The 16,890-nt window shown below is 57.0% G+C and overlaps 1 protein-coding gene across 5 annotated transcripts in view; it reads left to right on the top strand.

The window, feature by feature from the left end:
* The window catches only part of TBC1D22A (TBC1 domain family member 22A), a 319,360-nt gene that overhangs the window by 218,734 nt on the left and 83,736 nt on the right, over positions 1-16,890 (top strand). For all 5 annotated transcript variants that reach the window (XR_014845565.1, XM_085025349.1, XM_085025350.1 and 2 more), the window contains one exon: positions 12,360-12,455. Coding sequence is in view for 4 of the 5 variants with exons in the window: in XM_085025349.1 (XP_084881475.1) it covers positions 12,360-12,455 (96 nt within the window). In the remaining variant the exon portion in view is untranslated. The remainder of the gene's footprint in view (positions 1-12,359; positions 12,456-16,890) is intronic.

The raw sequence follows: 16,890 nt of genomic DNA, 5'->3' as shown, positions 1-16,890 counted from the left end.
TTCTCCAGCCAGTAACTGGGGGACAGGAAGAGGCCGGGCGGCCCCGGGGACAGTGCTTCTGTGTCATGTTCTCATCCTCTGAGCTCCTCTTGAAAGTCAAGCCTTCTTTGTAAGGGTGCCGACGTGCCAGCCGTCCTGCTTGTTGAAGGACAGAAGAGCGAGCCTCGGAGGAAAGGCCCGAGGGGAGACGGAGGGCAGGTAGGGGCGGCCCCATGCCCACACCCGTGGCCCTGGCAGGAGAGCTGGGCAGGGGTCGCCCGAGGCCGTGGAGGTCACAATCCGAGGACAGGGGCTACCTGAGGCCAGAGTCTGGGCGACAGCAAGGAGGCTGGGGCCACATGGGTGCCCCAGGCTGGGCCAGGCCACAGGGATTCGAGGTCTCTCCACGTAGGTCTCTTGGTGACCCTAGAAAAGACCACTTCAAATTAGTCCCCACTTGCTCTCGTTTATTTTAATTATAAAAAGTCTTAGGTATCTGGCGTTGCTGTGGCTGTGGTGTAGGCCGGCAGCTACAGCTCCGATTCGACCCCTAGCCTGGGAACCTCCATACGCCACAGGTGCGGCCCTAAAAAGCAAAACACACAAACCAAAACAAATGAAATATGGCACAGATGAACCTCTCTACAAAACAGAAGCAGACTCACAGGCATGGAGAACAGACTTGCGGTTGCCAAGCGGGAGTGGGGGGGTGGGACGGGCGGGGAGTTTGGGGTTCGCAGATGCGGAAACTATTGCGTTTCGATGGAGAAGCAGTGAGGTGCTGCTGTGCAGCGCGGGGGACCGAGGCTACTCTCCTGGGATAGAACGTGATGGAAGAGAGCGTAAGAAGAGGAATATCTATGTATACGTGTTACTAGGTGACTGTGCTGCACAGCAGAAATTGACAGACCATTGTAAACCAACTGTACTGTAATAAAAAAAAAAAAATATATTGCGGTCTCACATATCCAGAAACACGTAGGCAGTGATCCGGCCTGTGTACTTGCTGCCCAGCACTGTCAAATCCGAAAGTTCTTTTTTGATTTTTGTTTCAGATCATTTACTACTTCTTTAAAAATTAAATTTTACGTGTGTCTTGCGGCTTCCTTCCTTCTCCTCCAGAGGAAACCACTGCCATGAACCTGGTTTTTCTAAATACTAAACGTGCATTAGTGTTTTCATCACATACCTGCATATCCATCAAGACGCATGGTCTGAATGAATGTTGTGCAACTTTTTATAAGCGGCATGTACCACTTAAGTATTTTGCCTCTTTTGTTCAGCTTTGTACCTTGTGTGCATTCACGTTGATGAAAGCACCGTATCTCATGTTTGCACCCTTCACGGTTTCCCATTGCGTGAACAGGCTGTCACTTACCCATATGCCCATTGGGAGACATTCGGGCTGTTTCTAAGTTCTCTGAAGTTACCAGCAGGGCTCAGTCTAACACCCTGGTACATATCTCCTTATATGCTGGCGTAGGAGATGCTCTAAGAAAGGAATTTTCGGAGCTCCCGTCGTGGCTCAGCAGTTCACAAATCTGACTAGCATCCATGAGGACGGAGGTTCAATCCCTGGTCTTGCTCTGTGGGTTAAGGATCGGGTGTTGCTGTGAGCTGTGGCATAGGTCATAGACGAGGCTGGGATCCTGCATGGCGATGGCTGTGGTGTAGGCTGGCAGCTGCAGCTCTAATTTGACCCCTAGCCTGGGAACCTCCATACGCCATGGGTGTGGCCCTAAAATGAAACAAAAAAGGGAATTTTCTGGGTCATAGGATTCAAACGTCTTGATAGGACTGTGCTTTCTGAAGCGGTGGCATCCCCCCAGCACCCCTCCCTCACCCGTCCAGCACGTGCAGAATTGCCTGGGCTCGCATCCCCCCCAAACTCCGCTGTCCTCAGGATTTCTAGGCTTCGCCCACCCGCCGTCCGCCCCCTGCGTCTCACGTCTCCCCGCCTTGCTCTGCACACGCCCGGGCACCAGGGGGAGCAGCTTTTCCCGTTTTTCCCGACCCCTCAAGGTCTGTTCACATCCGTGGGCCCATTTTTGAAATTATATAGTGTGTTTCTTCCTTAGCGATTCTTAGGGGTATTTTAAAAATCCGTATCTACCCACACACACACCCACATTCTGGGTGTGTCGGTCGTACGTTCTTGGCACGGATCTTTTGCTGGCCTGTGACCTGGACGTTTACTTTCATGAGGGCTCCTTTGTCACACATCAGCTTTAAATTTTTGCGTTGTCAAATGGATGGATGGTTTTAAAAACTGCTGCTTTAAGCTCCCGAGGTTTTGCTGCTGCACCTTGCTGTGTGATCCACCTTGCATTTGGCTTATGTACGGCACGAGCCAGGTCTGGTTTCACCTTTTCCATGTGGGTGGTAAGTCAGAGCCACTTACCAAACAGTCCGTCCTTTCCCAGCTGCTCTGCTGAGCACTTCTGCCAAAGACATATGCCCACATGAGCCACGGGCGTGTGTCTGGGGTCTCTGTTCCCCGGGCCTACCTGTCCTGGGCCCAGGTCACACATGGTCTCAATCAGCCTCTCAAAATGCCTTGAGAGCAGGTGTAATCTTCACCTTATCTTTTCAGTTCTGGGGCTGTCTCTCTATTCCTGTCTTTGCTCTTCAGTATCAACCTTAGAATAACACTTCCTGTTCCACAAAAATATGGCTGGCATTTTTAATAGAAGTGCTTTGAATTTAGGAGTTCCCTGGTGGCTCAGACGGTTACGGATCCAGCTTTGTCACCACTGGCGCTAGTTCCATCCCTGGCCCAGGAACTTCCTCGTGCCGTGGGTGCGGCCAAAAAGAAAACAGAAATACGTTGAATTTATAAATTAAAGTGGAGGGAGATGGATATCTTTTGTTTTGAGACCTTCTGCCGTATTCACCTGCTGTACCTGGTGTTTATTCGGTTTTCGTTCGTCTTCAGAGAAGGTGAAGGTCCCTCCGCAGGTGTCCTGCCCACGTGGTGGGAGGCATTGCGGGTGCCCCCCCCCCACCCAGTGAAACCTCTGCGGGGTTGGGCTCCCCACAGCCCAGCCTGCCACCCCTGCCTCTGCTGCTGGCCTGTCAGATGTCCTTCCACCGCCTCCACCCCCCGGGGAGGGGCGCCCAGTGCTGGGGATCCCTGCAGTGACACGGGCGTCTGTCACCACGCTGCCTTCTTGGGCCGCCTGGTTTGCTGGACCCCTGACTGGACAGGGGACAGTCTAGGGCCCGGGAGCCCGGGGTCAGTCCAACTGGAATGGGCTTGGGGCTTTTTCTTGGTCATTTCCAGGTGCATCTGGGATGTTACGTGAGTTGTTTTGTCCTCGGCTAGAGAGAGGTATGGTTTTAGTGGCGTAGTTCTAGGAGTGGCGTTGCTCCTTGACCTCCAGGACCCCTGAGCCTCAGCGTCCCGGCTGTGACCATTTTGGAGGAGACTCTGCTAACAGGCCTGTTTTTCAGAGGGGGATGGGCTGGCCTGAAGCCTGGCCACATGCAGCCCTGACCTCCCTTGTGGCTGTTCTGTCGGCCTGATGTCCCTGGTAGCAGGTGCGTGCAGAGTGGGGCCAGCTCAGGGATCGGCCGCTCCTCACCCGGGTGCTGAGTGGCAGGAGCGCGGCCCGCCTCACCCCCGCTCTGCAGGTGTGGCCTGTGGGCCATGGCCTGGAGGCCCCGGGGAGGCCCACCTGACGTCTGCCACCTTTCTGATGGGCCTGCCCTCATCCGGGGCAAACACACCCACGGGTTCATGCGGCCTGTCCGTGTAGACAGCCGTGCCAGAGCTTGGACGGGGCCTCCTGTGAGCATGGGGCAGGCGCTTCTGGGATGTGCGGGGGGCCGGGGTACACCTTGCTCTGACCCCAGCGGGGAGGCGCTGCGGGCACAGGGAGGGCGGGGTGGCGCTGGATGCTCGGGTGTCCAGCGGGGACCGAGGCCCCAAGGGAGGCTTCCTGACGTCCTTCCTCGGTCTCGTCCCAGAGGGTGGGCTGTTCCGGGCCAGACCCCTGCTGTCCTGGGCTCTCAGCCCAGGTGACCTTGCAGAGAGGGGATCCCCGCCCTGGGAGACCAGGAGTCGCCCCCTAGTCTGCACCGGGCGGTGTGGCTGGAGGAAAGGGGGGGCTTCGAAGGCAGCCGGGGGAGCAGCCACACGGGAGCATGGCCGGTCGGGCTCGTGTGCTCGCTTCCAGGTGGAGGCGATGTGGGGGCGACTTGGAGGGTTCACAGGGGGTGCAAGGGACCCGGCCTGGGGCAGCTGGTTTAGAGGCAGAGCGGGGCTCGGGTGGGGGGATTGGAGCTGGGGGATTGTGTGAGCGGGACCAGGACCAGGAAGGCGTCACCCTGCTTTTGCAAAGCATGGAAATGTGGCACAGCAGGCGCAGCGGTTACGGGTGGAGACCCTGGCGCCAGGGCCACTGCTCGTCGCCGGCTGGGTTACCTGCTGCAGGCCGCAGCTCCCAAGTGTGACCCCGGCCGGCCTCTGCCTGGCTCCCAGGGAGCGGTGCCAGGAGCTGGCACCTGGGGGCCCTTCTACCGCAGGCTCCCAGTAGGGAGGGCGGCAGAGCTGGAGCCCTGGGGCGGGGTGGGGTGGGACATGCAGGCCCCAGGGGAGGTGGGGCTTGGAGACAGGTGAGCTGGAGACCAGAAGGCCCCCACTGTATGGGCGGTGCTCCTGGACCAGAAGCGAGGAGTGGGCCGCAGCCCAGCTGGGGGCACCTCCCCTTGGGCTTGTTCTCGCTCCTGGCTCCTTGGGCTCCAGAGGCCAACTTCATGGTCCTGCACCCCAGGTGTGGCCCGTCCCTCCCTCTCTGGTTGGCAGTTGAGCACCAGCTGAATTAGCTTCGGGCTCCTGGCAGGCAACACGCGAGCCTTGCAGGATCTGCCTAAAAGAAGCTTCCAAGGCAGGGAAAACAAAGCAGGAATTTCCGGGGCTCCCAGGAGCGCTTGGCCGTGTGATCCAGCCTGGCCCTGGCAGGTGTCATTGAGTGTCTTCCTAATTAATAAGACGGGGTAATACGGAAATGATCTGAAAGACGGTTTGCCAGAGTGTCTGCTGTTGTATTGATCAGAACCGTATTCGTCACCCATCAGATCTTGAAGAAAGTATCCCTGACCCTCTGGTTAAGGGGCTGGGGTGTCTGCTCTGAGACTGGCCCTGCAGCGCAGGGAGGCCGTCACCGCAGAGGAACGGGCGCGGGCGGGGCTGCTTGCGTGCGCTGGTGGGCTCAGCCCTTGTCCCACCCGGGCATCCTTCCCGGTCTCCCGTCCCCCAGCCTCTGCCTGGTCCCTGCCCATGGGACGGCTCCCTGGCCTGCGCTGGGATGATGGAGCAGAGCCCGGGCTTGGCCAAGGTCGACTAGGCAGAAACACCCGGTTTCTGAAGCTGCCTGTGTGCACGGGAGTTTCCTAGGTGGCGGTCCTGGGTTCTGGTACACATGGGCCGAAGCAGGGATGGTCCCCTGAGGCAGGGCCGCGTGGGGAGGGGCGGGCTGGGTGGGATGGGGCCCGGACCGCCTTGGGGGAAAGTTGGGCTGCATCTTGAACAGTGGGAGGTCTGCAGGGAGCTCTGCGGGATCACGGCAACCCACGGGGAAGCTAAGATGTGGCAGGACCCTCCACACTGCCCCTCCCCCACGCCCTGTGCTCAGGCCACTCCATCCTTTTTTTAAAAAAAAATTGAAATATTTGGTTGATTTCCAGTGTTACTTTCCGTACAGCAGAGAGATTCAATTATACGTGTGTGTGTGTTTCTACACACACAGGGGGCGGGGGGGAGATTTTCATGTTCTTTTGCCTCATGGTTTTTCACAAGATGCTGAATCTAGTTCCCTGTGCTGCACAGTGGGGCCCTGTTGCTTATCCGGCCTGTAGATAATAGTTTGCCTCTGCTAACCCCAAACCCCGGTCCATCCCTCCCCCCACTCCTCTCTCCCTTGACAACCACACATCTGCTCTCTATGAGGACTGAGTCTGGTCCTCTTCTGCAGACAGGGTCACTGGTGTCGTACTGCGGATTCCACATATGTGACAGCATAGGGTATTTGTCTTTTTTTCTGACTTACCTCACTTGGTGTGATAATCTCCTAAGTCCATTCCTGTTGCTGCAGATGATGTTATTTCGCTCTTTTTCATGGCTGCGTAGTATTCCACTGTGTATAGGTACCACACCTCTTTATCCAGTCATCCGTCAGTGGACACCGAGGTTGTTTCCATGTCTTGGCTACGATGAATAGTGCTGCTATGAACATATGGGTGCATGTGTCTTTTTGAATTGTAGTTTTGTCTGGATAGATGCCCAGGAGTGGGATTGCTACATTATATAATAGTTCCATTTTTAGTTTTCTTGAGGAACCTCCATACTGATCTCCATAGTGGTTGCTCCAACTTAGATTCCCACCGACAGTGCAGGAGGGTCCCCTTTTCTCCACACCCTCTCCAGCATTTGCTGCTTGTGGACTTTTTTTGATTGTTTGTTTGTCCTTTTCTAGGGCCACACCTGCGGCATATGGCGGTTCCCAGGCTAGGGGTCCAATCGGAGCTGTAGCTGCTGACCTGCGCCACAGCCACAGCAACGCCAGATCTGAGCTGCATCTGCCACCCACACCACAGCGCATGGCAACACTGGATCCTTAACCCACTGAGCAAGGCCAGGGATCAAACCCGAAACCTCATGGTTCCTAGTCGGATTCGTTGACCACTGAGCCACGACAGGAACTCCCGTTACACATAGACTTTCTGATGATGGCCACTCGTGGTGTGAGGTGGTACCTCATCGTAGTTTTGATTTGCATGACCTGCTTCTGCCAGGAGCTCCCAGGCAGGCTGCTTGTGGACTCCTTGTCCGCCACCAAGTAGCCCCCAGCTCTGGCTTCCTTTCCCTCCCGAGTGGTCTGGAGCCAGGGAAGCCTGGAGATAAGGACTCGCAGCCTGGGCCCTGTGCAGTGGGGGCCAAAAAGCCTCGACTGGGGGTCAGGCACCTCCCCAGAGCCCGCTCTGAACTGGCCCCCAGCGCCGTGGCTCCAACTAGTGGGCAGCCTGGGTCATCCAGCATCCTCCCTTCCCCACTGCCCAGGGGGCTTCCTGAAGTCTCCCCCTCCCCTGAGAGCTCTGCGTGCTCAGCCGGCTGCTCCTTGGGCTCCTTTGGAGATGGCTGGTCCCCTCGGCTGACTTTGCACCCGTCAGAAAGGCCCCGACGGAAAGTGCCCGGTCCTGAGGGGCGCGGGCCCCGGCCCCCGTGACGTGTGGTGTCTGCCGCTCAGACCCAGCCTCCTGGTTATGCCCCCTCGGGGAAGCCGCGGGTGATATTTATTGTCCAAGTTAAGCTTCATTAAAGCAGAAGCCCATTTTCCATTAGGACATGAAATTTTTATTTATTAAATTGCTATTTTAATATAATTTACCAAGTCATCAAAGACAAATAATCCACTTAAGCGAAGCTGTAAAACCTCCATTTTTCCTGAACGCCGTGCTCCGGCGAATGTGTGGCTTACACTGCATTCTGCGCGCCAGCTGCGGACACCTTGTGAGGCGCAGAACTCACAGCCCAGCCTCCTGGATGCCGAAGGAGGGTGGGTCCCAGGGCTGGCCTGAGGCTGACCTCTGCACAATTGCTAAATTTAAGTTGATTAAGCAAATGAAGAGGCCCCTGTGTCACAGACGACACTGAAGGATGCTGGTATGTTTTTTAAAAACATAACCACAGAGCAAGAGAGACTGTCACAGACCAGAAATCTAGCGAAAATGTAAATTGAGAGAGGTAAGGGGCAACATCAAAGCAGGCGGTTACCCAGGGCATCTGCCACTTAATTCCGAGGGCCTTCTGCCCGGTGGTAATGAGCCTCGGGTGGGACACAAACATGGCAGCGGTCCAGGGGCTGAGCAGGTGCTGCGTTTGCCTTTGGTGGCCTTGGCCATGGAGTTAAGGAGAAGGGAATGGAAACACCTCTCTCCAGAGTATCCAGCTGCCATCCTGCCTTCGCGGGGCTTGGAGTCCCAATTCATGGTGTTTATTTGTCCTGAGAAATTTCAAGCTGAAGATCTGGTTGAAAGTTGTCTTGGGATAATAGTGCCTCTGAGTTCTGGCAGAAACAAATACAAACCGTTTTTTTTTCCTCCCCCCAAAGGAAACCGAGCTTCAAAGAATTCCAACAGATAAAAGCTCCAAGGAACATGTCGAAACATTCATGAGTAGTCAGTCTAAGAAAGAAGTGAGAGGTTTACTCACGCCAACCTGAAAATGATAACCTGGCAGCCCGGCTTGCCCGCGTCTGCGAGGACTGTTCTTCCTGCTAGAAGTTAAGGTGCAGTTCTAAACTTTTTCGAGACAGTCATACATCAGGCGGTGTCTTGACAGGTTACGTGATCCGTACCTGCGCGCACAAGGCAAGTGTCGGGTCTTGTGACCTCTCCCGGGATGAAGAAAAAAGCATTATCTCCTAAGGGGTGACCTTGCTGGTGCCAGGAGACAGTTGGTCTTTGCGTTCGAGCAGGCACGGCTGTGTCCTCTCGGGAGGTCTGGTTACTGCACAGGTAGATGTACGATATACGTGAAAGAAGAGCTGGCCCAGATGGGCAGAGAGAGAAGGTTTTTTGGTTTTTTAAGGGCTGCACCTTCGACATATGGAGGTTCTCAGGCTAGGGGTCCAATCAGAGCGGCAGCTGTCAGCCTACACCAGAGCCACAGCAACACCAGATCCGAGCCACATCCGTGACCTACACCACAGCTCACGGCAATGCCAGATCCCTAACCCACTGAGCGAGGCCAGGGATCGAACCTGCATCCTCATGGATACGAGTCTGATTCGTTTCCACTGAGCCACACCGGGAACTCCCAGAGAGAATTTTATACTAAAAAAAGATGTTATCCTGCCTTAAAAATAATTTTATTTCAAACATAACCTCCAAGGGAGGAAGTCGCTACAGAACAAGGAAGAAGGTCACTGAGAGCAAAAGACTCAGTGGGAGACCACCTGTAGAAAGAGCGTTACAAGGGCCACAGCCATGAGACCGCGCTGAGCTACGCCGAAAAATAAGTGTGAACGTGTTTAAAATGGTGAAAAAGGAATATAGTACGTGAAAAAGAAGGAAGAGAGGGAAACTCCTGATTTATAAAGCAGGGCTGACAAAAAAAGAAGCAAGTTTCAAATTTAACAGAGGAGTTGAACAGGTGTTGTGATACAGTTTAAGAGATGACGAGCGGACTGGAAAAGCGAGTTGAAGAAAGTACTTCTCCCAGAGCCCCTAGGAGACGGAACCTGTGGAAGGAGAGCTTGCCTGAAGCAGAGACGGGGGTGAAAGACCTCACGTCCACCCCGCCCGGGCTCTGAAAAAACCCAGAGGCCGGTGGGGAACAAATGGATGTGTGACGTGAGGTCGTGCACCGTGGCGTCCCAAAGCTGATGAAAGCTCCCCGTTCTCAGGATGTCGCTCGCAGAATGAATCTTGTAGGGAAGGTGAGAGCGTCTCAAAACCCACTGGAAACGGTAGACTCCCTGTCAGGGAATAATGACACAGCATTAAACAGGGAGGCCAAAAAATGATGCACTAACATTTTAAGAAATCACAGCCACTTTGGAGTTCCTGCCGTGGGTTAAGAAGCTGGCTGCAGGAGTTCCCATCGTGGCTCAGCAGAAACGAATCTGACTCATATCCATGAGGACACAAGTTGGATCCCTGGCCTTGCTCAGGGGGTTAAAGATCCACTGTTGCCGTGGCTGTGGTGTAGGCTGGAGGCTTCAGCTTCGCCTCAACCCCTAGCCTGGGAACCTCCATATGCCCCAGTGGAGGCCCTAAAAAGACGAAACAAACAAACCAAAAAAAAAAAAAGAAAGAAAAGGGATCCAGCATTGTTGCATAGGTTGCAACTACAGCTTGTTTTCCAGCAAACATTCAAAGGACAGGTATCCAGGCCTTGTGCAGACTCTGAGCATGGAAGACGAGGAGGAAGGAGGCAGGCCCAGGCTACACCATGAAACTGGGCCAGGCTGGTGTTCGGCAAGTGTGAGGGCAGAAATCCTAAGTGACAGATTAGCCAGCAGGGCCCAGCCATGATGACGAAATGTATCGTGACCAAACTGAGTTTCCCGGGAATGCAAGGTTGGTTTGACCTTCAGGAAACTGATCCTGTGCAGCTCAGCACATTCACAGATTCAAGGAAAACAATCTTATCATCTCCATTGACACAGGAAAAGCATCTGATACAATTCTGCAACCATCCAGAGTTCCTGCTGTGGCTTGGGTCCCTGCTGTGGCTCAGGTTCGATCCCTGGCCCAAGAACTTCTGCAGGCTGTGGGCACAGCCAAAAAAAAAAAAAAAAAAAAAAAAAAAAAAAAAAAAAAAAAATCTGCAGTCACTGGTAAGAACTCTAGTACACTGGGGACAGACAGACCTGTCCTAACCTGCCATTTGTTATCTACACAAAGGCCCAGGGCAGACAGCTTCCCTCCTGGAGTGAAGTGGGCAGAGTTGCTGTTGGGTGGCTGTTAAGTCAGGAAGCAGAGGTGGGGCTGGCGCCGCCCTGCAGGAGTTCTGCTCGACAGGCTCGAGACGGTTCCGCCAGCGCAGGCAAGAAGACGCCGAAGGACCCTCGCTGCTCTGGCTTCTCTCCCTGCCCCCTCCTCTGACACACTCGTCAGCCCTCCTGCCTGCCCGTGACCTCCGTGTGGCTAAACCCCAGGGGTCACCGCACGGGCTCCTGTCACTCGACTCTCTGGCAGCGTCTCTCTTCTGCAGCTCCTCTCAGCTCCCCAGTCGTTCCCTCTTTTTTTGGTCTTTTTAGGGCCGCACCCACGACCTATGGAAGTTCCCAGGCTAGGGGTCGAATTGGAGCTATAGCTGCCGGCCTACACCTCAGCCACAGCAATGTGGGATCCAAGCCACATCTGCAGTCTACACCACAGTTCACAGCAATGCCAGGTCCTTAACCCCCTGATTGAGGCAGGGATCGAACCTGCATCTTCGTGGATTCTAGTCGGGTTCATTACCACTGAGCCACGTGGAAACTCCAGGCCCTCATTTTAAACTTTGTCCTGCAGCCTGGACGCCCCTGTCCGGTCGCAGCCTGACGCCTCCACTCGGATGCCCGCGGGCGTCCTCAGCGTAGACTTGCAGTCTCCCCACCAGCGCTTTCTCCTCCGCGCTGGCCCCAAACCCTCCTCGTCTCAGGAGGCAGCAGCCCTGCTCCACTCGTTCGGGGGCTGGTGAGCCCCTGGCTCCTCTCCCTCGCACCCCGTGGCGCCCGTGGTCATCCGAGTATTTTGTCGTTGGCTCAGCCTTCAGAGTAAGCCCAGCATGTGCCCTCTTCCCGCGGCTGTGCTCTCCCGTCTTGCCCCAGGCCCCGACACGTCTGGATCTTAGGATTTCCGTGCGCGCCTCCCCGACCTCCCTGGCTCTGCCTTTCCCCCAACTGCCGGGTGCCAGATCTGCCCTCGATGTGCCAGCCAGAGGCACCCCTTGGGAGCCCGGCTCTTCCCTCTGCTCAGGGCTTCCATTGTCGTGGAAACGAGCCAGTGAGCGGGGAGGCCCTGAGGCCCGGACCCCTACGTGTTCTCCAGCGCCTGCTGGCCCACCGCGAAGCTCCTCGCTGTTTCTGGAATGTGCCAGGCAGCCTCCAAGCTCAGGGTCTTTGCGACTTTCCCCAAAGAGCTGCCTGGCTTCCCCTCTTTGGGTCTCTGTTTAAATGTCCCCCTGGGCAACCGACCCCTCTACTTAAATGGCACACTGGCCCCTCCCGACGCCCCGGCTGTCCCCATTCTTCCTGTCTCCCCACCGTTTCACCACCTTCTCCGGCGGGTGTTGGGGTCTATTTTTTTACTGTAGACTGTTAACAGTGGTCGTACAGGTCTCGCAGACATGGCAGAGTGCGGAAGCCGCTCCTGAGAAGGGGTTGGGGACCCCAGCCTCAGCCGTGGGTGGCCTGCGCCTCAACTAAGGCAGCAGCCTGGGTTGTGGGGCTGGGGAGCAGCCGGAGGGGTCGGGGTGACCGCTCGCTGTGTGGGCAGCATCCTTGTCACCCCCCAGTTCAGGCAGCCCCGGGAAGACGGGTCCAGGCCAAGGCCGGGCGCCCGCTCTGCTCTGTAGCCCCCTCTTGTTCAGGCGGAGTGGCTCGGCCTCCGTGGGGACTGTGGCCCCCTACGGGGGTCGGGGGCGCAGAGTGGGTCCCCTCGGATTTGCCTCTGTCATCGCTGCCCCTCATCCGGCCGAGAGAGCAGGCGGACACGGGCCACCGAGCTCACGGACGGTCCGGCCGCCGGGACTCGGAGAATCGCCGCTGCTTTGATGAGCCGGGGCCTGGAGCAAAGGCCTTGAGGGGACGCGGGGCGGCCGCGCTCCGTGCCCTGGGCTGCCTGGCCGAGCCGCACGCTGACCCTCTCGGCCGTTCTTTCTCTTGCAGTCGGAACCCGAGGGCTTCGCGCATTTCCACCTGTACGTGTGCGCCGCGTTTCTCGTGAGATGGAGGAAAGAGATACTGGAAGAGAAGGACTTTCAAGTAAGTAGATGCCTTTTAGGAGAAGCCGGGTCCGGTCTTCTGCCAGGAGGGAGGCGGATACGGTTTAGTTTGCAGTTGATCTGCGGAAGAGCCTTGAGGCGCCTGCTCGTGGCCACAACTCATCTGCCCCTGGAAACTCCTGGCCGAGGGACAGGTCACCCGGGGCTCTGCCGACCCCTGCCCTGTGACCCATGCTGTCACAGGCTCCCTGGAGCCACCTCCAGAGCTGGCCGGTGTGTGTCCTAGCTGTGTGGCCCAGGACTCCTGGGAGCCTCGTGACGGCCGTGGGCTGTGGTGCGTTAGGGAGGGGGCAGGATGCGTGATCAGACAACGTGGCTGCCCAGCACTTGGTTGCTGTGTGACTCAGGGCTGGTGGCTTACCCTCTCGGAGCCACATCTGCTCAGTAGCTCAGAGGGAGAGCCACAGCCCCACCCATTCATCAGAATGTGCTCGACCCAGGGGCTCCTGGTAGGCCCAGTCCCAGCCCTGTCCCCATCCCCAGGTGTGCTTTGTGGGGTGGTCCTTGGACTGCATGGGGTGTTGACCCTGGGAGGGCTGGGCCATCTCTGGTGCAGTGAAAAGACACCAGCGTGGGGACCAGGGTCTGGGCTCTGCTGCTGACCGGCTGGGGGTCCTTCTCTGGCTGCTTCACTTCTTCTGGCTGCTTGTCATTCAGGTGAGGGGACAGGTGAGGCCCTGTGGTCCCAGGTCACAGAGCAGTGACACCGGGCAGCTTGTTTGACCGGGGGCAGCTGAGGGCTTGCCCCTGGAAACTCCTGACTGAGGACATGTCACCCGGGGCTCTGTGCTCATCAGACACTCTGAGGACGCTGCTTGTCCCGCTGAGGGCCTTGGGGAAGGGCCAGCCAGCCCTGTCGCCCTTTCCGTCTCGGCCACCAGGGGCGGGCGGGCGGGGAGGACCTGTGCCCGGGCCAGTGGAACCCAGCGCCCGGCCTGCTGCACCCCGAGGTGGTAGATGGGAAGGCGAGGGCCTCTTCTCACGCTAGCCCCTGCCCTTGTCACACGGGGAGCCCGGCTGAGCCCCCACGGGAGCACCAGTGCGGCAGCCACGTTCCTGGGCGGGCGGCATCTCCCTCCCGCCCCTTCCAGCCCCTCCCGCCCTTCCTGCCCCATCCCCTCATTGCCTGTGAAACGGTAGGTCACAGCCTCCCGCCCTGCCGCGTGCGAGGCTGGCCCGAGGCGGCTGGCGCTCAGATCAGTAGGTGCCGCCAGTGAGTTCATCCACTGCTGCGCGTTTGCTGACGGACGACCTGCCTGTTTGGAGAAACGGCTTCCTGTGCATGCATGTGGCTGCCAGCCCCGGGGGGCTGTGAGCGAGGGTGAGACTGGGTGCAGGGCCCCGTCTGGAAACTCCATTCCAGCCACAGTGTGAGCTGAGGCCGCCTCTGTCACGTCGTGGTGGAAGCTCCCGGCTGTGGGCAGGTGGCTGAGAAGGCCCTGCGCGCAGACCTCTGCTCACCCAGGCCTTTCCCGTGTTTCCTTTGACTGCAGGTTCCCACTGGGCAGGGACCCGGGGCACACAGGCAAGGGCAGCACCCAGTGGGGGGCCTCCGTCTGCCCTGATGTCCCTGGTCCTGCTGCTCCCCTCAGGCCCTCCCTCTGGGCCAGGTCCTGTGCTGTCTCAGGAGTTTGCATCCATGAGGGGCTGGGCTGGTTGGGGGTGGAAGGGGCTGCTCACGGCTCAGCCTGGGGCCTGGGATGCAGGGAACAGAAGGCCTGGGGCAGAGGGGTGGGGTAAGACTTCCGGTGTGGGCAGGTGGCGGAGAGGGGACCAGGGACCAAGGCCCGGAGCCGATCAGGTGCCAGGCTGCTCTGTACGGGAAGCAAGTCGGTTCAGTTGGGGCCGGAGTGGCAGCCCAGGTGGGGGCTCAGGGGGTGAGCCTGAGAAGGAGCGAGTGAGCCTGGCTTCTCCCAGGGCAGAGGGCCAGGTGGTGAGAAGGGACCAGGATGCAGGAGGAGGAGCCCCAAGGGAGGGGGGCAGGGGGGCGGAGAGGAGCACCTGGCTGGGATTCGGGTGGAACTCAGACCAGCAGGTGGGCAGCAGCACAGATCCGGGGAGCAGGGCTGGCGGTCTTCCCCTCAGACTCCAGGGAGAGGCCCCCGTCGCAGGGGTCAGTGCTCAGAGCTGCCTCCTGGGTGAGAATTCGTCCGGCAGAGATCCTGGCGCTTCACAGCTCACTTATAAAAGGCTCCGTCTGCTCGCACGCTGTCTGCAGATGAAACCTGGGTTTAAAACTTTACAAAGCAGAAATCGAATGAAGCAGCTGTGGGAGGAGACACAGCTGTTGATAAAAATGAGGCTGTTGTGAATCCGATGGCAAAAGCATGGCGGCTTAAGCGTTCTTGGCGGGGAGTTCCCGCTAGGGCACGGTGGGTTCAGGATCTGGCGTCGTCTCTGTGGCGTCATGGGTTCGATCCCCAGCCCAGCACAGGGGGTTAAGGATCGGGTGTTGCTGCAGCTGTAGCTCAGATTTGATCCTTGGCCCAAGACCTTCCGTATGCCATGGGTGTGGCCATTTAAACAAACAAACAAAAAAAGAGTCCTTTGTGGAATTTGAATTGCACAGAGATGCGTCTTTTATTTTTAAGTGTTTGTAGAGCATTTACAAAATTAATCATCTGATCCAGGCCATGAAAAGTACCAAAATCTGAAACAGCACAATGACCATGTTTGCTAAGCATAATCCTTTAAAACTAGATGGTAATAATACAGTTAAAACGAGGAATCAAGCATTTGGAAATTAAAGAGGCCTCTTCACAATACTTGGTCAAGGGAAAAGTGATCCTCCGGTTATAGAAGAGATTAAAAAGCAGACCTGAAAGACTGCTCTTCACTTTCTGGGAGTTCGCCTTTCCAGTCGTGGGCCCCTTCGTGTGTCAGTGAGCTTCACTCAGGCCCATCACAGAGTATTCCAAAGGCCCCAGTCATCGCTGAACTGCAAGGGAGAGGAAAATGTATAGGATGCGGCCTATGCTCGGCTGAGAAACACATTCTTGGGCAAAAATGCTTCTTACTGGAGTTCCCGTCGTGGCTCAGCAGAAATGAAGCTAGTAACTGTGAGGACGCAGGTGCCATCCCTGGCCTCGCTCAGCGGGTTAAGGATCCTGCGTGGCTGTGGCCGTGGCGGAGGCCGGCAGCTGCAGCTCCAATTCGACCCCTAGCCTGGGCACTTCCATATGCTGCGGGTGCGACCCTAAAAAGACCAAAAAACAAAAAAAAATATATATATATATATATATTTGCATATATATATATGCTTCTTACCATTTAAAAACAAAAAAAAAAAAACCAAACCCACTACCCGTTTAACTGAGGGTTAGAGACGGAAAAATAAAGGAACTAGTTTGTAAGCAAACGGATGGGTGTGGCAGTAACCACCCCCACCCCGGGAGCTCCACAGAGCCCACCTCCCTCCAGCAGCTGATGGAAACCCAGGCCCACAGTTTTTCTTGGGGCTGGTGCACGGGGCGCCCTCCACCCACCCGAATTCCCGGCCCCAGAAGGAAAGTTCACGTTCACCATGGGCTCGTGGTCTCTCGGCGCCGTCTCTGCAGGCCGGTCCAGAGACACAAGTCCTTCACGGAGGGGGCGTCTGGGGAGCCGAGATCCAGGTGCCAGCGGGCTCAGCCCTGCGGCCACGTCCCTGGAAGGGCAGGGCAGTGCGCTGTCGTCCCTGCTTGCTCCCGAGGGAACACCCTCGCAGCAGGCCTGCGGCATGTGGTATCTTTAGAGATTCCGTGGCTTCTCCTGAGTTTAATAGAAAGGGAAAAAACCCAACTCTGCTCGTACTAAAGTAGAAATAAAAGAATACCTAACATGCTAAAGATAGTCTCAACTCTGCAATCCCCGGTACCTGGAGAAATGCGAGACGCAGTCCCTTCAAATCCCCAGCAGCCCCTGTTTCTGCGGGACGATGACGAATGCTCAGTGAGGCCTCTCTAGGCCTCCTCCACATGGTACAGGACACACACGCACACGTGCACACAAGCACACACACACACACACACACACACACACACACACCACGGACATGAAAAGTGCATGTTCTAAACGAGGGGACTGTCATGGAGTCACCGGCTCTGGGGTTGGCTCTGAGGCACCTGCCAGCTCCTGCTGGGGGCCTGCCCCCACGTGGAGACAGCTTGGCCCGGACGCGGGAGAGAACCTGGAGCCTGAGCAGGTGGAGGCTGAGTGAGAGACCCCGTGCGGCTTGGCTCTGAACAGAACCGGGGTGAGCGTCTCCCCGGAGGACCCCCCGCCGCAGGCTCCCCTCATCTGGGCTGGGACTCAGGTCCCTTTGGGACTGACACTCACCCCCTGCACGGTTGATTTCAAAGGGCCAGAGCCCAGCTGCCGCACCAAGAAAGAGCTCGCTCTGTGCGGGACACGTTCCATGTAAGCCCAGCCTTGCA

Source organism: Sus scrofa, chromosome 5, assembly GCF_054392235.1.
Source record: "Sus scrofa isolate SSC_HxYL_T2T_F1_AM1 chromosome 5, Sscrofa_HxYL_maternal_Yorkshire_Landrace_v2.0, whole genome shotgun sequence".
Classification (NCBI taxonomy): domain Eukaryota; kingdom Metazoa; phylum Chordata; class Mammalia; order Artiodactyla; family Suidae; genus Sus; species Sus scrofa.
The sequence above is the reverse complement of the archived record's forward strand: the minus strand, read 5'-3'. Positions and strand labels throughout refer to the sequence as shown.